The sequence below is a fragment of the Salminus brasiliensis genome, chromosome 19, assembly GCF_030463535.1.
Source record: "Salminus brasiliensis chromosome 19, fSalBra1.hap2, whole genome shotgun sequence".
Classification (NCBI taxonomy): Eukaryota; Metazoa; Chordata; class Actinopteri; order Characiformes; family Bryconidae; genus Salminus; species Salminus brasiliensis.
Window position 1 is genome coordinate 34,728,315 of NC_132896.1, and position 27,447 is coordinate 34,755,761.

Genomic DNA, 27,447 nt, shown 5'->3' on the forward strand with positions numbered 1-27,447 from the left:
TATATATATATATATATAATCACATCCAGTCAAATTCTATGAAATCAAATCAAAGCCACAGACATATGCTCATATACATAAAGGTTCTTTAATTGGACAGACTTTTAAATATTTTTAAGTGTCCAGTAAATTATATCATAATATGATTTTATAATATATATATAAATATACCCCATATATACATTCAATCACATTCAATGAAATCAAATATATATATATATATAGATTTGATTTCATTGAATGTGATTGAATGTGATTGAATGTGATTGGATGTGATTGGATGTGATTCATATGACAGCACTGATAACAGCAATCCTCTGGTGTCAGGTTCAGCAGACAGACAGTAGTATGTAAATCAGCGCGGTTAGGCTACCTGTCTGAATCTGCATGCTGCACGCGCTGCAGGTGTGGAGTTTCAGGGTCAGGGGGAACACCCAGGTGATGCAGAGCGCAGTGCGGAGGCTCGAGCTCTGCGGGCTGTGGCCCTTTAATGGCAAACCCAGGCTGGTCCGCCTCTTCCATTTAAGGGCATGTTCACTTTTCTCGGCGGAGCATTTCTTCCTGGTTCCCTCAAACGAGCTGCACTCCCCTTTAAATGGCTGCTTCAACCTCAGGCAGAAGTTTCAGCAGAAGGAGTCAAATAACTTGGAGGAGAGGAGACTAACTCCTAAGCCCTTACCGTCGTGGTGGAAGGAGAGGTGGAGGAGGTGGAGGAGGTGGTGGAGGAGATCTTCTGGAGAAGGTAAGCGGAACTGTTTTCATTCCTCTGCGTTTTTCCTTCCTGAGGAACTGGCGCCTCTACACGTCTGCAGGTCTCCTCTACACGTCTGCAGGTCTCCTCTACACGTCTGCAGGTCTCCTCTACACGTCTGCAGGAAGACCCCAGTGCGCGGCCGCGCGCTCGTGAAGCAGGGTGTTGGTACAGGGGCGAGACACCGCTGCAAAGCCTCGGGCAGATCCGCGACACCAGGCGGTGCTCAGCCCCTGTCACTGGCTGCGTTGCAGGCCAGTAGCTCGCTGTGTCGCTGCATCACACGGCAGACGTGTCGGGGTGTTTCTCCGGCTGCTCCCCCTTATTAACACAAGCTCGCGCCTCTGGTCGAGCCTCTGGAGCCTCCATAAGACAGGAATGAACGGCATGTGGCAGGCAGCCATCAGCTCTGCACTGTGTGACAGTCTACGTGTCCAATGTGCTGATTCCTCCTCCTCCTGCTCCTGCTCCTCCACCTTGTTGTTGGGTGTCATCAAGCTGGCTTATATATTCCATGTATTATCCCATTCTTATCAGAGACACCGACCTGCCTTCTGCACCCATCAATACTCATTGGTCAGTTAATTAGAAACACATACTTCCATTTTACTGGCCACTTTATCATAAACACCCATCTACTACTTTTATTTTCTTAGAGACGTCTGCCCTGGACATCAGCTCCGTTTCATTAGGCCACTGTATCAGAAAGCACTACCTTGGGCAGTCGCATATTGGCCACTTTATTAGAAACACCTACTTGGAGCATCCGCTCCCTGGCCGTTTAATCCGAAACCTCTACCTTGGACGCCCAATCGCTGGCCACTTTATCAGAAACCCCTGGGTTGTGCTTTCATTCACTGGACACTATATCAGAAAGCCCTACCTTGGGTATTCACATATTGGCCACTTTATTAGAAACACCTACTTGGAGCATCCGCTCCCTGGCCGTTTAATCCGAAACCTCTACCTTGGACGCCCAATCGCTGGCCACTTTATCAGAAACCCCTGGGTTGTACTTTTATTCACTGGACACTATATCAGAAAGCCCTACCTTGGGTATTCACATATTGGCCACTTTATTAGAAACACCTACTTGGAGCATCCACTCACTGGCCGCTTAATCTAAAACCTTTACCTTGGACATCCGATCGCTGGCCACTTTATCAGAAATGTCTGCTATTGGTATACATTGATTTTTATTGGCCACTTTATCGGAAACCCCTGAGTTGTACTTTAATTCACTGGACACTTTATCACAAAGCCATACCTTGGAGCATTCGCATATTGGCCACTTTATTTGAAACACCTGCTTGGAGCATTCACTCACTGGCCGTTTAATCTAAAACCTTTACTTTGGATGGCCGATCGCTGGCCACTTTATCAGAAACGTCTACTATTAGCATACACTAATTTATTGGCCACTTTATTAGAAACCCTTACCTTGGACACACACTCATACTGTTTGGCCACTACCTACCTTGGACCACTTTATCAGAAACCCCTGGGTTGTGCTTTCATTCACTGGACACTTTATCAGAAACGCCTTCTTTGGGCATCTGCTCAATTTATGAGCTCATTTAGGTCACTGTTTAGGTGCAGGTACAGACCACAGTCCATGTGTTGCTGCTTATTTGATCAGTCTACCAAATTCACTTTCTGACCACAGGCCACCACTGACCAGCGTAGTGTATGTGGTGCTGGTCTTCACACATATATCTTCACACAAGTTTGTGGTCAAAGGCTGACCAATAATGAAATTAATAAAACCAAATGTGCATCAGCTAAAGCTTGAAGGGAGGGGTTTCTAATAAAGTGGCCCCAACAAGAGGCTGTGGGAACACTTGAATTGTTAGATCTCCAGGAAAGAGAAATGTTAGTGGCCGCTGCTATAAACAAAGCTGGCTCCAGGTTCTTGATGGGCCTGAAGTGGTCAGACTGGTCTGTATAATAGCCCAACAAATCCAAACATTAATCATCTCCTGTTACTACACCTGCTGCGGTGCGAGCAGCGTTATTGTGTTGCGTCATATGTTGCTGTAGCCTCCTGCAGTAATCTCTGTCTGTTTACCTCGTCTCTGAACAGGAATCTGAATTTCTTCATAAGCCTGACCACCACTGAGCGCCGCTCCTGTGAGCTTTTCTGCTAAGTCCGCCGGGATTGAGGCAGGAGGACGGCCGTGGGATGGCTTTGCTGACCCTGCATAGATCTCCGTCTGTTTGCACCCCAACAGTGAGTTTACAATACATATACCTGACTCAGCAGGAATGTGTCTCCTAATTCCCCCTAGTTTTTTCCAGGGTTGGATAAGTGGGGAAAATATCAAAATATGATGAAATGTTTGGGTTATTAATATTATTATTATTATTATTATTAATAAAATAGTTTTAATGCATGATGTGCTACACCAGAGACATGCATTTTAAAGGCGAGTATCTGTAAAAGGGGAAGTGTAACACAGTATATCTGTATTCATTATTAATTAATTATAATAATAATAATAATAATAATAATAATAAAAAATAATTGTGTGTAATGTTATTGGTTTTTCTGTTTTTCCAAAGTCTTGAGAAATTATTGTCTGGAAATCAACCCAAAGCCACAAACGTGGCAGATCAAGATTAGGTTAAAAATTAGGTATATATACACACACACATATATATATATATATATATATATATATATGTGTGTATGTATATGTGTATGTGTGTGTATATAAGTATTATTTATTATTATTATTTTCAACTAACAAAGTAATTATTAGGCTATATTTTCTCTACCAATATTCTAGATATTGATCTTTATATAATGTGCTGAAGCCCACTGGATTAGAGCTGGTATATCCAGTATTTAGGTAAACTGGTGTGTATGGCTTCTTGTGCTCAACATATGGACGAGGCTAACTGCTAGCTGCATCAAACTACGACCCCTTACTTACTACAAACATTGGCTACATCGCTAACGCCAACATCTTGTTCTGTGAAAAATCAAATACACAGCTTTCTATGCTTAGCCCAAGTGTTCTCGGTCAGCCAAGACATGTTTGGTGTCCAACACTTCGAGACTAATGTAGCCAGCCCATCATTTAGCCCACTATAATTAGCATGCTGCTAACTGCAGGCCTAAATCATCACACACTCTTCTCAGACCCTGTAGAGGTGTTAAGTAATCTCTAATAGACTTGCTTGTGCGGTTTCTGACACTGTATAACGCACTGTTATCTATAAACATGGCTAAAGTACAGCTGCATCGCTAACAACTACTACAACAACAACAGTAGCAGCAGCAACAGTATGGCTAGCAAATAGCGTGTTCATGGATAACAGTCAGAAACCACATAATAGAGTCTGTTACAGATTAATGGACAATATTAATCTTTATTTTAGGATTTAAAGGCGTTTTATGAATCATTAAACAAAGCTAAAGAAGCAAACTTCAGACACCAAACTCCAGTTTTCTCCATCTTATCCCAAATGTAACTGATATCTGAAGACGTAAGCTTTTGTATTCGGGTGTTTTTGTTAGGTTTTTTTGTTTGTTTGTTTGTTTTTTAACTAATTTTTCGAACTAACGTTTTATGCTAAGTGCTAGCGCACTCCTTCCGTAAACATTCGCACCCTTGTTCCTTCCTCTGTTTCTTGCTTTCCTCAATCCTTTTCCTCCGAATTAGCTTTCTGTTTATAAACACTATATGTCCAAATGTTTGTGGACACCCCTTCTAATGAATTGCACACATTGTTGACACAGATGTGCAAATGCACACACACAGCTTGTCTAGTGTGTCCCTGTGGAGAAGTATGGTCAATAGAATAGGACTCTCTGGAGCAGATTAGCATGACCCTATCGGCACCATGCTGCCTTATAATACCAGGCGTGGGCTAGAGGGGTATAAAGCCCCCCAGCATTGAGCTGTGGAGCAGTGGAAGAACTGTGTGTTCTCTGGAATGATGTATGATGGTGGAGCTCTATCCAGTACTTCTGGGATGAGTTGAGGAGTTGGCGTGGTGATCATAATCATCATCATCATCCAACATCCTGACTAACCTCACTAATTCTCCTCCAAAATCTAGTAGAAAATCTCTGGACAGTAGAAACAGTTACTCCGACAAAAGCAGGATCAACTCTACCCTTGATTTCAGATGAAATGTTAAATGAGCAGGTGTCCTAATACTTTTGTCCACATCGTGTCTTTATCTTTCACACCTTCTTGAATGTAATTATGTGGTACTTTTCTCTGGTATGCGCCCACTTTACCAAAACATCAGGTGACTCCATTCTCCTGCAAAACGTCTATTTTTACCCGGCCTGTGCGCTCGCTTGTTTGCTCCTCTCCACGGTGAGGGCGTAGGTGTGCTCACGGGACCACCATTCCATACGTTCTGTTGGTGGATGGGGTCAGAGGAGGTTATTGGCTTGTTTTGAGGAGGTTTTGAGTGTTGTTGGATATTTCAGGGCTGTAAACGCTGTTCTGAACGATGGGGAACCCAATCATAAAAGAATAACGATTAGTTTTGATCAGGCTCTGGGTTGGTTTTGTTTGGCAGATGTTAAAGCAGCCTTTGATGTTGTGTTTTCCTTGTTTGCTACTGGCTTTACTGAGTGGAACTGAGCGGTTTTGGCATGTCTCTACTCCTTCTTGCTCGCTCGGCCTCTCTCTCTCTCTCCCTTCCTCTGTCTCGACATGTCAGTTGCGTAACAGGTAATGTTACTATCTCTAGTTTCTCTCTCTCTCTCTGTCTCTCTCTCTCTCTCTGTCTCTCTCTCTCTCTCTCTCTCTCTCTCTCTCTCTCTCTCTCTCTCTCTCTCTCTCGGCTATCTCCTTTCAGACAGACTTCCTTAGACTCTCATCACAGCGTCTATCAGCACTACACTGGCAGGCTTATGGCACCCTTTCTGTCCAGTTGTGTTAATTTTAACCCAGTGAAGCGACATCAGCTCCATGTTAATCCAGACATGATTGGCAAGAGTAGAATTAACTACTATAAGGAGGTGGAGTAAAGCTAAAAGGTAAAGGTGCACGTATCGAGAGGGTGAAGGGCCCTTGATCAAGGCCCAACAGTGACCGCTTGCCAAACCTGTGTATCGAACCCACAACCCTACAGTTAAAGTTGTATCCCTTTTTTCTGGACAATGTACTTCTGGACAACCCCTTTTTCCCCCACAATGAACCTCTTGCAGTTCTAACAAGGGTTCTTCAATTGTTATATACAGTGTGTACCCATTTTCAGTACAATGTAGAACCCCTTTTCCCGTTTTCAACCTGTAGGGGGCGCACTAGCCGAGTTTGGAACAGCAGAAGTGTCCTGTATCAGCAGAAAGTAGCTCATGTTAGACAAATCACTTGTTTTTAGGGGAAAACGCACAGCGCAGTGTGATACTGCAGTCTTTTACACGTCCTCTCAATGATCATATCAGTCAGTCTTATCTTACAGTGAGCAGTAAGAGACCTGCTGAAGCAGCTTTGCACAAGCTTGCCTTCTTTCTCAACCCTCAGGCTAGTTCACGCTCGGCGTGCTGCTGAACCATAGCCTCTCTCTCTTTTCTTTTTTGCTAGCTCTCTCTCTCTCTCTCTGTGCTACTGCTCTCTTCATTATGTTATGGAGCATTTTTGCCTCAAAATAGCAGCAGCTTCAGGATCATGGTGAAGCTCCACTGACTGTATCAGTTCTACTTAAATCTGCAGCTTCAGGATCATGGTGAAGCTCCACTGACTGTATCAGGGAGAACAGCGTCTCTATCGGTGCTACTCCGGGCTCGGAGCGCTGCTAACTGCACTATGGAGCTCTGGTGAAGCGAGCAGGACGGCGCTCTCCAGAACTGCTGTTTAACGCTGCAGAACCCATAGAGTCATATTAGTGTCAAATCCTGTAGTATTACTCTACCCCCTCAGCCCACATACTGCTCTACCTTTCAGTGATGCTTCTGTATCTCTCAGCTTGTCCAGAAATGCATAATATGTAAAGCCTGTTCTGGGGGGGGGGGGGTGTTCAGTGTACTAATTACTCTTCCTGACTGTAGGGGGAGCCCAGGAGCAAGAACCACCAATTCTCACATAAAGCTGCTTTAACTGATTGTCTTACACTTTTTTTTTTTTCCTTAAAGGATGAAAGGATTCCAAGAAGAGGGAGACTTCAGAAGAGGTGAACAGTCATCATGGTTTATTTGCGTTCTCTATTTGTTACATATGAACACACACACACGAACACACACACACACCCCGACAGTGTGTACAGCACATTACAGTTGAGCTGTGCAGTTTTTCTCAGCCTCATTTCACCTTCAGTGAGCTCTTCTCACCACTGGCTGCCAACCGATAACTCCTCTGAACCAGTGAAGCTGTACCTCACACACACACTCGTCATTTCTTGCTGGTGGTTCTCTCTGACTAACACAGCTTCACCTAGAATAATTACAGTGTACGCTGTGAGCTGCTGGGCTGTGTTAGTTATTGGCATAAATGATCAGCTTTACGAGGCCAGAATCTGCTCCTCTTCATGTGCAGATCCATGGATGGTGATGCATGCACCTGTTTACAGTAGATAGATTGGTTCTAGATCTGTGTGGATCAGCATTACAGGCTGATGAATGCAGTAAAATGAATAGAATGCACATATTTTAGTGCGGTGGTCCAACATCACCTAAGCCAAGGGTCACCAGTCTTCTCCACAGAGGGCTGGTGTGGCTGCAGGTTCTCAGATGCACACCTGCACCCTGACCTAAAATTTCTGCACTTCTAAAATCTGATAAACAGATTTTCCTGTCCGGATCATGGTGATGCTCCACAGCCTCTCTATCATTGCTACTTTAGGTTTGGAGCGCTGCTAAGTGCACTATGGAGCTCTGGAGAAGCGAGTAGAACTGTGTAACGCTTTGTAACCTGAGTCATATTAGTGTAAAACCCCGTAATAAGACTCCCCTTTCAGTGCTGGTTCTGTATCTCTCAGCTTGTCCAGAAATGCATGTGTAAAGTGTGTCTTTTAGGGATGTGGTCCTTTTCTGCATCCTCTAGACTTAATTTATTAAAATGAATTACTGTCTCCCACCCCCAGAGAAAGCTTTGCGCTGGTTAAAGGGGCAGTGCTTCTACTAGAGGAAGGAGATCATCATGAAATCACACCCCCTCCAGGTCCCAGCACTGGACTCGAGGGCGGAGCCTCAGACACACAGCATCGCCATTTACGTGCCATGATTTCATTGCTGCGGCCAGAGGACACGGTCAAACTGGTGAGTCTATACACAGCCCCCAGGCATGTTTTGAGGGGTGTGGGGGGAATGTGATTTTTGCTGAACTGCTCCTTTAATACAGATACTGTAGATGAGTGTGTGTCTCTCTCAGGCTGTCCGGTTAGAGTCTGTAAGTCCAGTCCGGGTGAGGTATTTGCTTATAGTTGCAACGTCCAGTCGGAGACAGGAGAGTCTACTGCTGGGCATGGACTTCCCTGATACCAACAGGTCAGACTTTTTAAATATTATTGTTACTATTTGTAATACCTGCAGGAATGTGGAAATGCCTCCTTAAAGATGGCGCACTCATGAACCTTCCACCAGCTACAGGACACATGCAGCATATCTGGCTACTGCTTTATTCAACACCAATCACATTTATTTCTTCTTCCTCATTATTACATAATAATATATATATATATTTATTATTATTATTATTTATTACCTTATTTCATTTTACTGTTTTGTTAGATTTGTTTACACTGAAAACTAGTACTACTGTACTACTACTGTTCATCAGCACAGTAACTGTATATCAGTTCTGAAGGCTTCTGCTTTTAGTCCTTATCGTGTGTGTGTGTGTGTGTGTGTGTGTGTGTGTGTGTGTGTGTGTGTGTGTGTGTATGTGTATGTGTATGTGTGTGTGTGTGTGTGTGTGTATGTGTGCGCTGTGGTTGCTATGTAACTTGCTGTGTATTACTTCCTGAACAGTGTGGTGATAGTGAGAAAATCGGCTCTGTTAGCAGGGCTCGTCTCATCGGCCAGAAATTTGCTCAGGAGATTAGATCCTCACTGTCTGTCCAACACCTCAGAGCTTCTGGTCCAAAACCGACCCAAAATCAAACTCGCTTAAAATCCAATTAGTAATAAAATTCTCCATAACTCAACATTTTCTCTTTCTCTCTCTCTCTCTCTCTCTCTCTCTCTCAGTGATCAGTGCACTATTGGCCTCGTTTTGCCTATATGGAGTGATACACAGGTGTATCTGGATGGGGATGGGTAAGATGCATCACTCTATGCAGCATCTTCTGTAAAGTACTTTATTATTATCATATTTTTATTATTATTACTTCCCAGGTTTATTGATCAGTGTGTTTTTTTTATTTTTGTTGGGTTTTTTTTGGGTTGGGGTTGTTTCGTTAGATGAGCTGCACTGACCTTGTTCTAGTTATCTGAGCAAAACCAACCTGTGTAAAGAGTTATTAGATATTATTAGAAAAGCGTGGTTGAGCTACTAGTGCAAAAGAATTGTGTAAATCCTGTAAATGATCTGTTAACATTTACACACACTCCTACTTCTTGTTGCTGTAATGGAGGAAACTGGTCTGGACTGCAGGAGAGCAGCTGTGGTACAGGTTAAAGAGGCATTTGCAAAAATAATCTATTGATGAAAGAATAGCAGGAATTAAATTTAACAACTGCTAAAATGAAATGACTAAATGGACTGTCATCCAATCAGCTACATGTTACTATGCAGTTACTATAGGTTGTTGTGGTTGTTGTTGTTGTTGTTTACAGGCTCTTTTATGATCTGGATGTACTGTACCCTTTTCCATTCTGAATAATAAACTATACTTCGCTTCTCGCTCGCTCTCTCTCTCTCTCCAGGGGCTTCAGTGTAACATCTGCAGAAGTCTCGAGGATCTTCAAACCCGTGTCTATTCAGACAATGTGGTGAGTTTATCAGACAGACTCAAATGTAGACTGGAACCAATCACTTTACATCTAAACCTCACTGTAATCAATATGATTTGATCACATCTTATGATAGTTTACCTGTAATTAACTCTATATAACATTAGAATAAACCCAAATAAACATAGTCAGTGGTCAGTGAGAGTGTCTACCTGTAATTAACTCTATATAACATTAGAATAAACCCAAATAAACATAAAGTCAGTGGTCAGTGAGAGTGTCTACCTGTAATTAACTCTATATAACATTAGAATAAACCCAAATAAACATAAAGTCAGTGGTCAGTGAGAGTGTCTACCTGTAATTAACTCTATATAACATTAGAATAAACCCAAATAAACATAAAGTCAGTGGTCAGTGAGAGTGTCTACCTGTAATTAACTCTATATAACATTAGAATAAACCCAAATAAACATAAAGTCAGCGGTCAGTGAGAGTGTCTACCTGTAATTAACTCTATATAACATTAGAATAAACCCAAATAAACAAAGTCAGCGGTCAGTGAGAGTGTCTACCTGTAATTAACTCTATATAACATTAGAATAAACCCAAATAAACAGAAAGTCGGTGGTCAGTGAGAGTGTCGACCTGTAATTAGCTCTATATAACATTAGAATAAACCCAAATAAACATAAAGTCGGTGGTCAGTGAGAGTGTCGACCTGTAATTAGCTCTATATAACATTAGAATAAACCCAAATAAACATAAAGTCAGTGGTCAGTGAGAGTGTCTACCTGTAATTAACTCTATATAACATTAGAATAAACCCAAATAAACATAAAGTCAGTGGTCAGTGAGAGTGTCTACCTGTAATTAACTCTATATAACATTAGATTAAACCCAAATAAACATAAAGTCAGTGTTCAGTGAGAGCGTCTACCTGTAATTAACTCTATATAACATTTAGAACAAACTCAAATCAACCAAGTCAGTGGGCAGAATGTGCCATTGGGGCGGTGGTGTTTTTTTATTATTATTATTATTATTATTATTATTATGTGTTATTAGTAATACATGTAGATATTTATATACTATGTGGGTGTGTGTAAGGTCTGTGTTGCAGGCTCTGCATGGCTGCTGTGAACGAGCGGTGCGGGGGGCCGTCATCCCAGGTTGTGGGCTGGACTGGGCGCAGCACTACCGGCAGCACGTGGAGTCTGACCAACACTGCTTGAACGAGTGGATGGTGATGACCGGCCTGGAGTCAGTGCGCAAGGCCAGCAAAGGCAACTCCACCGAGAGAGAGTCCGTGGAGAGGGAGATCAAAGCTCAGCTCAGGGACATCATGAGGACTGAAGACCTGGAGAACATCACCTCCAAACAGGTGAAGATACAGACCTAAAGTCTTTATTGATTAGTTTTGCACTATAGCTACAAGCTAGCATGCAATGCAAGCATACCCAGCTAATTAGCAAGGTGCAGGCCTGAATCCTCGCATACTCTCCTCAGACGTGGGGGGGTGTTCAGTAATCTGTACTAGAGGGAAAAGCCCGAATTATGTCATTTTATTTCACCATGAGGCATGCAGCATCCGAAACCTCGTAAGCAAGACTATTGGAGATGACTGAACTCTTAGGAGAATGTGTGTGAGAATTAGCCTTCAGCCAGTCATGTTATGGCTGATCAGAGATGCTGTAAATGAGGAGTTATTAATTTATTTAGTTTTATGTAGTAAATTTTATTTAGTTAAGATGTTACTAAAGACGTTGTAGTCTTTGACGAACCTTTACTGGTGTTTAATGGTGAATCTAACCCCAAAGATGTCCCACTTTTTAATGCCTCAGGTTAGCCATGTCCGCATTATTCAGTATTCTGCGCATCCAAACACCATAGAACACGTCCACAGATGGACGCTGGACAGGACTGTGTGTACGTCTGATTTAATAAGACCCAAACGGGTGAACTGTGTAACTCTACCACTGGTGTTACTGTTGAGGTGTGCTGTGGCCATCTTGGATTTTGAACTTGGTTCAAAGGAGGGTTGGTGAGACCCTCCTGACCGGTCCAGCTGAAATTTCCTGAAAGTTGGAAATTCCGACATCCGGATGGGCATGAGTGCCCAGCGGCACTGCAAAGATGGCCGGCGAGTGAACAGCCATTCCTATTAGGACTTTGCTGATCACCTTTACCATGTGTGTATCTACAGGTCCGATCTGCTCTGGAGGCCAGGATAGGCATGGATATGAAGAACTACAAAGAGTACATTGACAATGAAATGATGGTCACCATGGCACAGATGGACAAACCGTCCAAAATATTAGACCACCTTTATCTGGTAAGTTGCTCACATATTGACCAGCCGAGTGCTCGATATGTAACCATTAGTAAAATAGTACTTCTAACCGAATCCATGGCAGTGCTGCTAGACTACAAATGCTGGTGCTGGAGAGTTACGTTGGTCAGTTGCGTTGGAGGGTGTCCAAAAAGAGGAACCGTCTTGGTTTAGAATTGCTTGTGGTTGCTTGAAAAGAATGTGTCTGCTTTAAAAACAGCTCTTGAATAGACTGAGTGACCGTGTCTCACCCTGAAATCTGCTTGCTGTCATGCTGTACAGAGCTGGCAAACTGTGTACAACTGCCAGCATTAAGCTTTATGCATGTTGTTGTTGTTGTTGTTGTTGTTGTTTTTTATTAATTTATTTATATGTAATTGATGTCTTTTTTTGCATGCATGTACTTGAACATTAATTACTCAATGGCCCTGCTGTGCCTGCTACATTTGAACATTTCCTGCTGGGGAGAATTGAAACTCTTCTGGGTTAATCAGACACTAGAGGGCGCTAATGAATGAGATTATATGGGATTTTTGTATAAATAAAAAGAAAAAAGCAAAAAAATGCACTACAATTTAAGTGCAGAACAGCATAAAATATATCAGAAAATGAGATTTTGTTATACATCCTTTTAATGCGTTCTTTGTTTTTTTTTGGGTGGTTGTTTTTTGTTTTGTTTTTGTTTTTTTGCTCATTTTCCCTCTAAAATGCTGATGTATACCTTTTGGATGAGCATTATTAGCCCTTTAGCTTCATTCACTCCCATTCATTGATGACTCTCTCTAGCGCCCTCTAGTGTGTTGTTGTTTTTTTTTTGTTTGTTTTTTGTTTTGTTTTTTTGCAGCCGTGTTTTCAATATGATAGGATCATAAGAAGTGTGTAGGCTCCCTCTACACTAGCTCTGTGTTTGCCACTCTGCTAATGGCCTGTTTCTTCTTGTTTATAAGGGCTCTGAGTGGAACGCAGCTAACTTTGAGGAGCTTCAGAAAAACAAGTAGGCTAACTGTTTCTGGACCTGTCAGTTTACTGGAGGAAAGGAGGAGTTCTTGAGTCTGAACGACTGAGCTAAAGTCTGTGTGTTTACAAATTTGCAGTGTGGGCTACATCCTGAACGTCACCATGGAGATCGATAATTTCTTCCCAGAGTCCTTCACCTACATGAACGTCAGAGTTTATGATGTAGAGGCAACAGATCTTCTCTCACACTGGAACAACACCTACATGTTCATTAATGAAGCAAGGTAAAGCACACAACTTCGTTCCATCTGCAGGTACTCAAGATGCTAATAGGGGGCGCACTATTCACTGTTCTATTGTGTAGCTCCACTGTCCAGATTCCTTTGCTGACCCTTCCTTTCCTGTCTGCTCTGCTTATTTCTACTGATGTGGATCTAATGGCCTCAGTGACTTTACTGGCAGAGCTGACTAGCTAATGGATCCACATGAGTACAGATCAGCAGAATCTAGGAGAGGACGTTTCAGTAAAGTTTTTGGACGCAGCCGACCGTCAGCTGTTCACAATAAAACCATATTTGTACACAATCTGACCCCAATAAACACAAGAATCTGCTTTAATTCACACATTTACTGTTTAAAACCTCCCCCTGTCACTACCCAGCAGAACCCCCTGCTCCATGTAGCCCACCCTGGGTACTCACTGCCCTCAGGGATACAGATCTCTGTTCTTTGGCTGCAATAAATAATTAAATAAACAAATAAGGCTTGAATAGTTTATTAGTTAATTAGTTAATGTTTTTCAGCATTTTTTTTTATTGCTGTTATGGGAAATAATATATGGGCATAAACGTTAAACACACACTCTCACACACACACACATTTATATTATTATGTATATCACTTTCACGCAAAAAAAATCTCCATTTTTGCTGTTTTTCACTTTTTGACATGATGTGAATCGGCCAGTTATTTAATATTAATATTTTTTATTATATAATGTGATGATGAATAGACCAATAGAAATGCTCCAAAATGAATTGGATTAATGAATTAGGACTTCCATTGACTGTAAAGTTGTTGTTTTGGAAATACAAGGTTTTTGCATGAGAGTGACTACTATATCACTGCTCTCCAAAAAAACCATGTATCTCCGTTTTAACTGCTTCTGTACACTGTGTAGATGACTCTGGATGAATGGACCAATAGAAATGCTCTAAATGACTTCAAACATAGAGTTCTAGATCTGTATTATCTAGAACAAGCACTGATTTGTTTTTCTGCTGTTTTGTGATGCAGGAAGAGCGGGCAGGCGGTATTGGTTCACTGTAAAATGGGCGTGTCCCGCTCTGCATCCACTGTGATTGCATTCCTGATGAAGCAGCAGGGCTGGCCTTTAGACTACGCCCTCAACCATGTCCGAGAGCGCCGGCCAATCGTCCAGCCCAACGATGGCTTCCTTAGACAGCTGCACACGTATAGCGGAATCCTGAATGCCAGGTTAGACACACACACACACACACACACACACACACACACACACACACACACACACACACACAGATACATACACATCCATGTTCTCCACAACACTATTTGAGCTACATTTAAGTCTTTATTATAATTAAAAATATTAATAATTAAATATCAAAGGGTCAATACTTGGGCCTGACTGAGAGACTGAGACCCCTTTTAGACGCTAGTAAGATGAAGGAGGTCCGCCTCTGCCACTGACTGGGTTTCTGTCCTGCGTCATCTGCAGTAAACAGCGCCACAGCGCCCTCTGGAGGAGGAGGTCTAAATCTGAGTCCCAGCAGGGAGCCGCCAAGAAAAAGGACCGGGAGGCAGAGAGTGAGGGAGAGCAAGGAGATGACGAAGAGGAAGAGGAAGAGAGTCCAGAGGAGGAAGAGAGCTTTGAGGAGGAAGAAAAAGACGTAAAAAAGATGCTTTTTTTATTTATTTATGTATTTTTTTTTTTATTGTAAATTTGTTTATTGGCTTTAGTTATTTATTAAATGTGCAGGTATTACTGTACTTATTAATACCTTATAGAATAGTAGTGGTTTAGTAAAGTCTCTCTCTCTCTCGCCCTCTCTCTCGCCCTCTCTCTCTCTCAGGTGTTTGAGGAGGTGTCCAGCAGTATCCCTGATGCTGCCGTGGGAGAGGCGGTCTCACCAAACCCCTTAATTACAATCCAGGAGAGCGACAAGGTCAGAACTGTACCTGACCTGACATCATACCGTCTGATGTGCTGATAATATAATAATACTGCACCCGTCTGAGACGCATTCGTCTTAAAGGGGCAGTGTCATGGAAAACCAAATTTTCCAGGGTCATTAAAATCTGTGAGTTTGAGTGTAGTAGGAAATCCGGCGCATTTTCAGAAGCCTTCAGTCCGTTTAGTCCAGATCCGAAAGGAAAACTTTTTTAATACGTCACAAAATATATCCGCTTATTCAGCATACAGTGGGTTAGCCCCGCCCACTCGCATACATCAATCTTAAAGCCACAGTATAAAAAAAAGCCTATTTCATTATTATAATTGCTCTCTCTCTCAGGTGTGTCCGAGTCCCAGCAGAAGTGGTAGGATGGACCTGTTTTCTCTCATGCAGTCCATCCAGCTGGATGATGAGGAGCGACTGAGTGATAAAGAGGTACCACCACTTCTGATCGTACACATTTACCTCCATTAATTCACTGCTTCTTTAGCTTATAGCGGGAGATGAGAGGCTAGCATTGCTAACAAACGCTGCACTCGGACCGTCACCAGTCTCCCCTTGAGCGATACACTCCAATACACTCTTCTCAAGCCGTCCCTTAAAACACAACCAGTGTGGTGTAGAACACGGTGTGGCCCAATATAGCTGGCTTATGCAGTGTCCAAAATGTATTTTGGAGAGATGAGATTGGTGACAGTCCAAGTCCAGTGTTTGTTAGCAGCATTAGCATAGCATAACTAAAGAAGCGCATCTTTATTTATATATATATATATATATATATATATATATGTGTATATATAATCTCAGACATATATATAATCTCAGACATGTCTGGACTGATCAGCTGTATCCGAGATCCGTGATCCATCCTGGTACTCTTGACTTTTCACCGAACTGCTCTGTTGATTCAGAGTGCTGCCACCCAGAGGCGATCGCCAGCACAGCGCAGACGGAGCCACAAACGACGAGCCTTAACTTACCAGCGAGCGCACGTGGACGTTTCTCCAGAGCCGAGCAGCCTGAGCCGAAACCAGGGCCAACCCGAAGAGCCGACTGAGCAGACCGGAGGAGCCAACAGCGGCTAAGGAGGAGGAGGAACGGTAGGAGGAGCAGAGGAACAGAGACACTGCGGGCCCGGGGGAGAGGGTGTGGGAGTGAACGAGAGGGAACCAGTACTCTTCATGATGCACAGTTTTATCTTTATCAGTTTAATTTTAATATTAATAATGGAACCGTGATGGACAGTCTTAAGCTTGATTAGTTCAGGTTCGGAGAGATTTGGGCCACCTACACACTTTTTCACTGCGATTACTAACCGTCTCCGCAGGTCAATGCAGTTCACACACACTGAATGTGATTACAAAGCAGAACACACACACACACACACACACACACACACACACACACACATACAAACACACTGCGGTAGATTTGCTCTACCTGCAGGACACTTTGATTTTGGGGGTGAGGAACCGGGGTCTGATCGCTAGGAGTGGGTGACGTGCGCGTCGCAGTACCCTTTATCTGAGTGTACTGTGGATATTGTCCGGACTTGTCTGGAGCGCTGACCCAGCGGTCCATTACAGAGCACAACTGGTCAGATTTAGTGCAGTGTTAAATAAAACATTTAACTCAGTTTTTATTATTTTTTTTAAATGCTCTACTTCTTCCTTTAATTTGATTAAATTAAACATATAATACATTTTACAAAGTATTGTGACTTATTTAGTTTGGGCACTTTTGGTCAAATTCAGTGTAACTGTTGACTATCATTGAAAATGCACAGTAAACACTTCTACACATTGTAATACACATTTACTGGTTATTTGATTAATTTAATATAAAAACATAAGTACTGTGAAATATGGCATTTACACAACATTTAATGTCATTTTTTCCCTGCAATGTATTAAATTCAGCAAATAAATAGAAAAATGGCAAAGATTTGTTTACTTACATGATATTTGAGATTATTATTTTTCTTCTTAAATCTGCATCTCTGTTTTCAACAGCCTTTTTATTCCAGGCTTTTCATTAAACAGTTATCTGAATATGCAGACTATGAACGGCATAAAGTCCCAACAGCAATATGAAAGACTAGTGGAGAGAGTGCTGAGACATGAGAGCTGTGATTGGCCATCAAGGTTATTTCACCATAGTGATTTCTGAATGCTCTCAAAGTTCAGATATTAGTACTGTGATTAAATCTGAATAATAATAACTTTACATTAGAATTATGGTTTATGAAATACAACACAAATGTTAATTTCTCTAAACATAAATAGTAAAACCAGAGAAAATAATCATGTAGGGTGGTCTATATATATATATATATATATATATATATATATATATATAATGTGTGTGTCTCGTGCCAACAAGTATGGACTACATCCACTATAAGCTCAGTAAAGTGTATTGTGACGATCTCATTAAAAAAAAAAAAAATCACATTGCCCACCTCTAGCTTGGAAACACAATCATGCATGCACCCACACACGTGAGCGCACACAGCCTGAGCCATACTGTCACACCTCACTGATTTTAATGCAGTATTATAAAATATTTAGTGATCAGAGCGTTCTCTGGCCCTGTATTATTATTATTATTATTATTATTATTATTATTATTATTACTATTGTGCTTTTTTGTTTCTTCAGATTTTTAAATCATGTACTGTGTTTTTAATTCTATGCAATACGTCTACTACAATCGACTTATTCCCTTTCCTGTAACTGTGAAGCTCTATGCTGCCACTTTTGGGATGATGACTACATGCTTTTCTGAGCTTTGATGTGGAGGCGGTCGCTTAGACGATCTCTTTGATCAAGTTTCACACCTGAAGCGTTCGTACTACTGCGCAGAGCGTCGCCGCTGTGGCTGGGCTTCAGAACCTTTCTCTGCTTAACTTTGTGTTTATGAGACTTTTATCTTCTGTCCTGTTTGGGAGGCGACCCCTGATGACGAGTCTGTGTGGTGGTTCGTCCAGACTGTGGATGAACAGTTGACCGCACGCTGATCTCAGGAGCTCTGGGTCTCTTTTAATTAGTAACAAGGTTTTCGAAATCACTGCGTCTCAAAGCCGCGTTTCAGAGCTTCTGAATTATGAGATCAGTTAATTGAGTCAAAATCAGGCGATCATTTGCTAAACTAACAGCTGAGCAGACAAGACTGACCTCTCCAAAATACCCCAAACAAGCCAGCAGACGTGTTCTAATGAGGTCAGTTAAGAGTGTTTGACAGCAGTGGAGTTCACTCGGTGTCTAGTAATGTTTTACTTAAACTATTACGATATTTTATCATATCGTGATAAATTTTGTAAGTTATCGTGGTGCGCTGTATTCTTTTATGAGCGTATCGTGGATACCGTCCGCACGTTTCATTACAGAGAGTGTAATCAGTCTGAAGCATATTTTGAGTAAGAATCAGGGTACTCAGTATGGGAGAGTATTCGGTGGCAGTTTTTAAAACTGTTACGCTGTTTTAAATATCGTGATATCAAATTTGATCCGTATCGCCCAGCTCTATGTTAAATAGAGTTTAATAGTCGATTTACGACGAGCGTGCAACGTCACTTCAGTGCGCAGGAGTGTTAGCTTAGCTTGTAGGATGGAGATCCATGTTTTGACCCCCTTTGAGGGGTCAATACTATAAAAACACGCAGGGCTAAGTGAGTGGGGTTTGGTTAAACCCTGTTTAATCCATTTGAGAGAAGTTCAGCTCGGACCCGGAGCCTCTAGTATCAGAATGATGACTCGTACAGAATGACCCATGACCTCAGTGGTCTGTGGTGGGAATTTTTATTATTTTTATTTTTGTATTTTCATTTCCAATTGTGCCATAATTTAACCCACTGGATGAATCAGTTCTGCCTTGTATCCCACAATCCTACTGTCTCAGTGCCTTTGGTTTTGGAGGGTGGACCAAAATTACATGTTTAAAGGTTTTAATGTTTTGTTTGTTTGTAATATAAATATTATATACAGTATAAGGATTGTCTTGACCAGTTGTACGAATACAGACCAGCTGGACGTTTGGATGCACCTGAATAATGAAGGGTTTCATTTTTATTTTTACAGACCAGGATCAAGTCTAGTCTTGGACTACCAGGCATTCTGAATGAATATATATATATATATATATATATATATATATATATATATAAAATTATTATTATTTTATTTTATTTTTTCTTTTACATATACTATGTGCCAACTATGTTTCCCAATACTAGTCTTAAACTTAATAATAATAATAATAATAATAATAATAATAGCTTTTTTTTATTAGACTTTAATTTCCATCTGGGATCATCAGAGATCTATTATTCTATAATTCTATTATTTCAATTATTCAAATTATATTATTATTATTATTATTATTTCTTTTATTATTTTCTTTCTTTTATTTATTATTATTATTATTAGTCTTTCTTTTTTTTCTTTTAAATATACTATGTGCCAACTATGTTTCCCAATACTAGTCTTAAACTTTTTTTTTTTCCCCACTCAGAACTCACTATAGTCCAAGACTAGGCTTAATCCCTGTCCAGGACTCTGGCCTGGCCCTCAGTGAGACACCTGCTCCTCCAGTGTTTCTTGAGAAATCAAGGGTTTTAATAGGGCCTTTGCAGCAGGAGCAGCCTGTACTCTCCTGGAAAGGCTCTACACTAGATGTTGGAACATTGCTGTGAGGAACCTTTTGATTGTACTCATTCAGTGCGGCCTGTTTGTGATGCTGGATGATAGTTTTGCCTCTTGAACTCATCCCAGAGATATTGATGGAGCTCCATCATCATGCCAGAGACTGCCCACTAGCCCACACTCGGTATTGGGCACAGTGACCTTACTGTGACCTTATTGAAAACTGAGCTCCCTCATTAAACAGGGTGTCTGGATACTTTTGGAGGAAAGCCTTTATATGAGGTCTTCACTCAGGTGTGCCCAACCCTCACGCTGGTACTGTCTGTTGACGGAGTGTGTGATTTGAGTGTGAGTGTTGGACCTTGTGCATGCTTCATGTGCTGTCCGCCTGCCTTTATGACCAAGCATGTCACTCTGGTGTGTGGGTGTGTGGGTGTGGGTGTGTGTGTGTGTGTGTGTGTGTGTGGCAATACAGTGTTTCTGCTGTGGTCAGAAAACATGCTGGTCAGGAAGGGTCTTAGTTAAGGACGCTGAAGCAGATGGGCAGACCCGGCAGAACCAATCCCTCTAGATAGTAATCAAACCAAAGTAAACCCATGCAGTGTCTAATGTAACGCCAGCAGGTGTTTCCTAAAAGAGAACAAAGCTGCGTGTTCTAGCACGTTCTAGATATTAACCCGGTAAGTGTGAGGTACTTGGTACCAAAAGTAGTGTTGGATGGCCAAGCAAAAAGGGGAACAACGGTGGAACTCTTTACAAGAGGCATTCTTCAGAGAACCCGAACATGGAGAAGAACCATTTTTAAACGTTCTCATGGTTCTTTTGAGTTGCTCTGTGTATATAGGTTCTATGTAGAACGTGTGGGGTACAACATCCACTAGGTAACTGTATTGAGAGATGCGTTCTAAATGCAGTGCAGGTTCTAAGGTTTCTACATGGTGCTGAAAAGTGCACATTTAACTCCCAACAGTAATGGAACTCTTTTTGGTGCTATGAAAAAACCTAGAACCCGTTTGTGCAGTGTAGTTGGACTGTCTCGAAACTCGCCATCGTGAAATCCAAGATACTGATTCTGTATGTTGGGAGATTGTTCCTCACGCTTGCCCGGCTGATATCTAGAACCTAAAGGAAAAGAAGGCCTGACCTCTATGAATCTCTACAGTATGTTGAAGTGGAAAACGTCCGTCTGATGTCTCGGCCTTCCCGCGGGGGCGATTCCAGATGTAAATAATGCAGATGTTGTGCCATATGTAATAATATCCTGATGCTGTTTTTATGAGCATTGTGGGAGCCTTTCGGAGAGCTCCTTTTAAAGATCAAGTAATGGTTGCTGGTCCTAATTTTCTTTCTTTCTATTTATCTTCTCGATCTGGAACTGTACCTTTTCCAATTTTATTGATTGCCTTCATTGCTGTACAAACTAATAATAAATATATGGATTTATTGAAACTATAAAAGCTTTGGTTCATTTGTTGAGGCTTAAATGATTAAAGTACAAATTATTGGGAGTGTGTGTGTGTGTGTGTGTGTGTGTGTGTGTGTGTGGTATTAGTAGGTAATAAACTCTGGGCTGTTGGTGGTTATAATTGGTTATAATGAAATGGCTAAAACGGTCAGTGTTTAATACCCGACATAGACCAAGAAAAACACACGGGCTGATCTGATAAGTGTAGGACTGAGATTGTGTGTTACCATAGTACAGGACAATTAAATAATTAATTTATTAAATAAATAGTACAAATATTAAAAATAAAAATATAGAAATAAATGGGAAGAAGCTTCAGCGCCTTGTCTAATAAATTCAAGGCTTTGCAACTAATGAAATGATCTCAAGATCTTTCCAACAGACCGATGTACCACCAGTGGCAGGTTAGGGAGAGCCAGGCTACTTCCCCATTCTCCCAGTTGTCTCAAGACATGACTGCCAGATGCCAGAGGGAGCCCGCGAGCGAGTCCTCGGAGAATGGGGGTGAATGGAGCTAAACTAAAATAGTGTGTTCCTTTCATTTTGGAAATTAACACGATTTACATTGTATTAACATTTTTTACAGCAACTTTTCAGTATGAAAACAGTCAAATTAGAATAATCTATGATTTTGCTCAAATATTAATCCATATTAACTTTAACCTGACATTAAAGTTAACATAACATTCTCAGGTTCTCCAGACCATTTAAAAATACTGCTCCACTGTTGATGAGAAAAAACTTTAAAAAAAAACAACTAAATGAATAATTAAATTGAGGCCCTGAGAAGTTATTAATTTTCCCAATAATTACAACCCCAGAAATACATTTTATTCAGTCAAAACTGTTAAACTCAATACGGTGGTCTTTGGCTGCTCACTGGGGGTCTTAAGACATGAAAAACCTCTTATGTTGTTGATATGTTGTCTTTTTACTAATTACTGATTGTGTAAAGCTGCTCTGTGACAACTCTAGTTGTAAAAAGCTATACAAATAAATAACAATAAACAATAAATTTGATAATAGCAAAGTATTACAACCTGAAAAAAAATCCCAATAACAAATAAATTAATAATTTTTTTTTCTTTTCAGGTTGTAATACTTGGCTAGTATCAAACTTATCAAATGAAATTTGTTTTAAATTATTGTTAAAAGAGGAAAAGAGAAGACCCTTTATTACATTATTTTGTAAGTTATTAGAGTGTTAGGTTTTATTACAATATTTGACCAAAACACATGAACATTATTACATTTATGGGGGTTTTGTAGTCATTATATTAAGTGTGACAAGGCTTTCAGGGGGACGAGTGCGCATGTAATCACAGGCTTCAACAGGTGAGTAAAAATGTGATTTTACGTAAAGACCCCGTTCACGACAGGATCAATGATCTGGATGCGGCCGAGGCACGCATCCAAACCCCCCACCCCCACCTGCAAACAAACTGTCGAAGCTGCACCTTCCCCCAAGTTTGAAGAAACTCACGACGGCCTGTAAAATAGCAAAATTTCAGATTTTAGTCTGACTAAACGGGAACGCATCTGACGACCTGTGTCTGCAATCCTATCAGCATACAGTCCAGATACTAGTCGCATAAAGTGACCAGGTCAAACCCGGGTGAGTGAAAACAGGTTTGGTTACACAGACGTTTATTCGGAAGTTCAGGTAAATTACAAAAGGAAAGACAGGAAGAAAAATAAACGTGTTATACAAATTTGCGCCGGGGTTCGCTGAGGACTACACCCCCCTCTTTCATGGCTGTCCAAAAGGTCTGGACCTGCAACGGAGAGAATGAACAGGAGTTAAATAGAACACAGTTGATAAGATAATCCAGTGTCGGAGCAGGATAGCAAGACACTCAGATGCAAAATCGTAGATAAATTACACTATATACACAATATAAATAATAAAAAAGCAATAACAATATTAATTACAGATTATTTACAGATAATTAATAATAATAATCTACAGTGTTATTTTGTGTGGACTGTCCCCCGTCATCTCCTTTCTCTCTGAAGTGTGAACTCACCCCCTCGGTGCGGAAGGTCGACGGTACTTCGCGGTAAAAGAGGTGTGTGATCCCGGCCTCACGGCACCGCTGGGCCAGGACCTCCCCCACAGCGCGACACGCGGACACAGACTGGGTGGAGCACAGATTCTTCTTCATCGCCCACTCCTGCGTTGAGCAAGTGAGCACGGGCACGTTAGAGTCGCGCGAGAGAACCTCGGCGAAAACGTGCTTCTGCGAGCGCCGGAACACCAACCTGAGGGGAAGAGGGGGGTCCAGGGGTCAGTTTGATCACAGATTGTTAAACAAAGGGTTAATGTCTCTCTGGTCTTCCCCTAACGGCTTGACTTTAAGCTTAGGTTATCTAAAGCTAGGCTAAACTGGTCTAACGCGTGATTCCTGCTTTGCGAAACACCCTCCAGGTGTGAAGAGCGACTGCTTGAGTGCAGAGTGAAGCCATCCGAGCTCACACACACCTGTGGTAGTACTGTTTAAGGGGCCAGGTGGTGCCCCATCCTCTGTCCTTCACGGCGAGGGCCATCTGTTCCAGGTTCCTGGGGTTTCGGTTAACAAACGTCTTGCTGATCTCTTCATTGTGGTTCACCTCAGGCTTAGGGGCCGTCTGAGTCAGACTGCGAGCTGAGGAGACAGATGGATGGATGGATAGACAGGAATCGACAGATTCCAATGAGGAGGATGATAATGCATATTTAAATGTAGGCATATGCTCCTCCCTTACAGCTATAGACTCAAACTACAAATGAGATATACATATATGTAGGTATAATTTATTTATCTATTTATTTTTCTGGAAATGGGTTATTTGACTCTATAACAAGAGTGGAACCCTTTTTAACACATTGAAATGGTTCCTTAAATAAGTATATAAATAAATATTTTTCATCATTAAGAGGAACCACTACTAAACTAGACAAAGAATCTTTTAAATGAGCAACATGTTCACAGTGTATTTCAATACAGCTGGCATAATGTCACTTTTTCACACACACACACAAACACACACTATATATATATATATTATTTTATTTTATTTATTTTTTCACCCAGGTAATCTTTTTTGTCTTATTTACTTGCATATAGCAGAGTTCCTTTCTACAGGACCCTGTCATTTCTGTTTATTATGTGTATATTTACTAACTATACATACATACACACACACACATATATATATATATATATATATATATATATATATATATATATATATTATTAATATATTTATTTCTGTGTATTTAGGTTATTAATAAAAGGTAAAAAGGTGCACGTATTTGTCACTGTACAGTGAAATGTGTCCTCCCAGAGCGGTGGGCAGCCAACTCCAGCGCCCGGGGAGCAGAGAGGGTAAAGGGCCTTGCTCAAGGGCCCAACAGTGGCAGCTTGCCGAGCCCGGGAATCGAACCCACAACCCTGTTATTGATATCCCGGCGCTCTAACCGCTGAGCCACCACTGCCCGTCCTGCTGTAGAGTATTTACCTGATCCATACCTACAGGCATTTCAGTGCATTCATATTCACAGCTAGTGTCCAGTGTTCTACTCCAGTCTGTAGAATAGTAACGATACATACAGGCAGAGCTGGGCGATATGATGATATTTATCGTATCGTGATAAATTATGTTGTGATGGGTATTAATGTGATAATAATAAGCTTTTCTAAGCATATAGATATATAATAAACACTGATCAGCTGCAGGTTTCATTACTAACAGTGTGATTAGACTGAAGGGTTCATTAGATGAAGAGCAGCAGGTGTTATAGAGTATAAATCAGTGTATTCAGTACAGAGAGGATCTGAACAGTAGATTATAAGAATCTGGTACTGATGTGTTTAGTCTGTGGTTACATGTATCGTGATAAATATCGTGTATCACGAAAAAAAAAAACTTTAAATATCGTGATATAGGATTTTTACCACATCACCCAGCCCTACATACAGGTACACAGGTATACAGGTGTTTATATTTTTAATCGAATTGAACAATTTAAGTCTCCTCTCTCAGCACTAAATTATCATAAATCAGCTCTTTCATACAAAATAATAAAATAAAATAAAAAAATAAAACAGCAGTAAAATAAATATCTAATAAATCTAAAGCGGATTTCATAATAAAAGTCCCCTCCGCGTCCCTCACCTCTCCTCCAGCCGCTCTCCAGCCGGACTCTCCGCAGCAGCGCGGCCACGAGCGCCATAACACACTGTTCCCTCAGTCGCTTTAATAGCTAATAATTAATAATGTTAATAATATGAATAATAAGCTGCTGTATATTAGTTCTGCTCCTAAAGCGACCCGAGTCAGGCTGACACACACAGCCCACACAGCGCAGCCATTTTCAGAGGAGCGTGCCCCTCAACATGTCCGTGTGGCAGCGCCGCTTGCTTCACAAACGTTCCGCCTCTTTATTTATTAGTATTTAATATTAAATATTTAAAATTAGTAGTGATTTTTTTTAATATTTACAAGAGACTCGTTTATTATGATAAATCCATGTTTTTTTCATCTGCCTTTTTTAAATAAAATAATTAAATTAAATTAAATTAAATTAAATTAAATTAACTTACATTTAACTAAACAAAATCATTATAACTTATGTTGGTAAATCTGAACAAATTACCCAGCAGTTCCCCTTTACCATTAATGTGTTATAAAGGCACATTTTAGGTCACAAATCTTCTCAGAACTCTGGTAGAACAGTGTCTCAGGCATCAGGCAGCGTCTTCATCACCATTAGGTGAAGAACTTTCTGTGAGGAGCTTTTAGTAGAGCTTCAGACGTCTGGATGTGAACAATTCAGGCTCTGTAGGTTTCTGTAGAACCCCCCCCCCCCCCCCCCCCCCTTTCTTTGTTTAAGGGGAAATTTAGCAGATTTGGTGGAGCTCCCCTTTACATTCACTTACAGTAAATGTCTGAATGCAACATGAAAACGGGGTCATCCCTGGACATTAGTGTGGCTGGATGTGGCTCTGCCTGACTGGCCTCCACCATGTCTGTGTTGCAGTGTAGCAGCAGCAGTGTTGAGGAGGCTGTGCTCTGAGATAAAGCCAGCGGCTCACAGATCCCAGCTTTCAGCAAAAACAGCCAGCGTTTAAAAATTAAAGCCGCAATTTGTCCAGAAAAGCTGAAGCACCGCGGACGCTGACCAGTGTTCTCCCTCCACGCTTTAATATCAGCACAGAGAGGACCTGCTCCTGCTGTCTGCAGCTGTTCAGGAACCTAATCCAGCTGTTGCTTTAAATACATTCCTCGTTCCTCACTACCAGGTGGTTGATAGGGTGTTACAATATCATTTGGTGGTTTCTATGGTGTCACAGGTGGTTGCTATGGTGATGCAGGGTTTCTGTGTCATTGATAGCGTGACCAGTCCTTGGTCATTGCTGTTGTGCTGATATTTCACTGCTATGGTGCTGCCAGGTGGTTGCTATGGTATCCAAATGGTATCCTAGGTGATTGTGTTGGCAGTGCTATGTTATTGCTGGGGAATCCCAAATGGTTAATATGGTGTTGAAATATGGTTACTGTGGTGTTGCTAGTTGGTTGCTATGGTGATGTAGGGTTACTGTGGAGTCCCTGGTCATTGCTATCGTGCTGCTAGGTCACTGCTATGATGTTGCTAGGTGGTTGCTATGTTGTTGCTATTTGGTTGCTATGCCACCCCAGGTGATTGCTTTGGCAATGCTATGTTATTGCTGGGGAATCCCAAGTGGTTAATATGGTGTTGAAATATGGTCACTGTGGTGTTGCTAGGTGGTTGCTGTGGTGATGCAGGGTTGTTTTGACTTGAGTCCAGTAGTAAGTCGTTACTACTGTGCTGCTAGAGCACTGCTGTGGTGTTGCTAGGTGCTTTCTATGTTGTTGCTATGTTGTTGCTACGTTATCTTAGGTAGTTGCTCTGGTGATGCCTGATCGTTGTTGTGGTGTCCCAGGTCGTTGTTGCTAGGTTGCTATTATGGTGCTCCTAGGTGGTAGCTATGATAATGCTAGGTTGTTTCTGTGAAAGACCATATGGTTGCTATGGTATTCTAGGTAATCGCTTTGGTGATGCTATGTTGTTGCTGTGGAATCCCAAGTAGTTGCAATTGGTGAAACAGTGTGCTGCTTAATTCACCCTTATCTGAGAGATGGAGGTGTGTGTGTGTGTGTGTGTCTGTGTGTGTGTGTGTGTGTGTGTGTATGTATTTTCACCCCCGCCATCGTCTACACA

The 27,447-nt window shown here is 41.4% G+C and overlaps 2 protein-coding genes across 2 annotated transcripts; one reads left to right on the forward strand and one right to left on the reverse strand.

The window, feature by feature from the left end:
* The first annotated feature begins 559 nt into the window (after positions 1-559).
* On the forward strand, positions 560-19,616 carry ssh3 (slingshot protein phosphatase 3). Its single transcript, XM_072663216.1, has 16 exons — positions 560-742; positions 2,835-2,981; positions 6,852-6,889; positions 7,799-7,973; positions 8,086-8,201; positions 8,904-8,972; positions 9,582-9,647; positions 10,719-10,992; positions 11,815-11,943; positions 12,888-12,934; positions 13,035-13,181; positions 14,194-14,394; positions 14,657-14,828; positions 15,012-15,104; positions 15,453-15,548; positions 16,025-19,616. Exons 2-16 carry the CDS (start codon positions 2,934-2,936, stop codon positions 16,196-16,198), a joined length of 1,845 nt encoding a protein of 614 aa, XP_072519317.1. The 5' UTR covers positions 560-742; positions 2,835-2,933; the 3' UTR covers positions 16,199-19,616.
* Positions 19,617-22,851: 3,235 nt separating this feature from the next.
* On the reverse strand, positions 22,852-25,589 carry mrpl18 (mitochondrial ribosomal protein L18). The gene is made up of 4 exons (XM_072663711.1): positions 25,380-25,589; positions 23,704-23,866; positions 23,249-23,483; positions 22,852-22,996 (listed from the first exon to the last, which is right to left on the reverse strand). The coding sequence occupies exons 1-4, from the start codon at positions 25,435-25,437 to the stop codon at positions 22,925-22,927; spliced, it is 528 nt and encodes a 175-aa protein (XP_072519812.1). The 5' UTR covers positions 25,438-25,589; the 3' UTR covers positions 22,852-22,924.
* Positions 25,590-27,447: the final 1,858 nt, after the last annotated feature.

Excerpts from the sequence above, each read along its gene's own strand:
- mrpl18 (XM_072663711.1), bottom strand. The coding sequence starts at position 25,437 with ATGGCGCTCGTGGCCGCGCTGCTGCGGAGAGTCCGGCTGGAGAGCGGC. Across the intron at positions 23,867-25,379 it reads GGAGAGCGGCTGGAGGAGAG|CTCGCAGTCTGACTCAGACG; the intron begins GTGAGGGACGCG and ends CTGTCTCCTCAG. Across the intron at positions 23,484-23,703 it reads CTTAAACAGTACTACCACAG|GTTGGTGTTCCGGCGCTCGC; the intron begins GTGTGTGTGAGC and ends TCTTCCCCTCAG.
- ssh3 (XM_072663216.1), top strand. The coding sequence starts at position 2,934 with ATGGCTTTGCTGACCCTGCATAGATCTCCGTCTGTTTGCACCCCAACA. Across the intron at positions 8,973-9,581 it reads GTGTATCTGGATGGGGATGG|GGGCTTCAGTGTAACATCTG; the intron begins GTAAGATGCATC and ends CTCTCTCTCCAG. Across the intron at positions 12,935-13,034 it reads GAGGAGCTTCAGAAAAACAA|TGTGGGCTACATCCTGAACG; the intron begins GTAGGCTAACTG and ends ACAAATTTGCAG.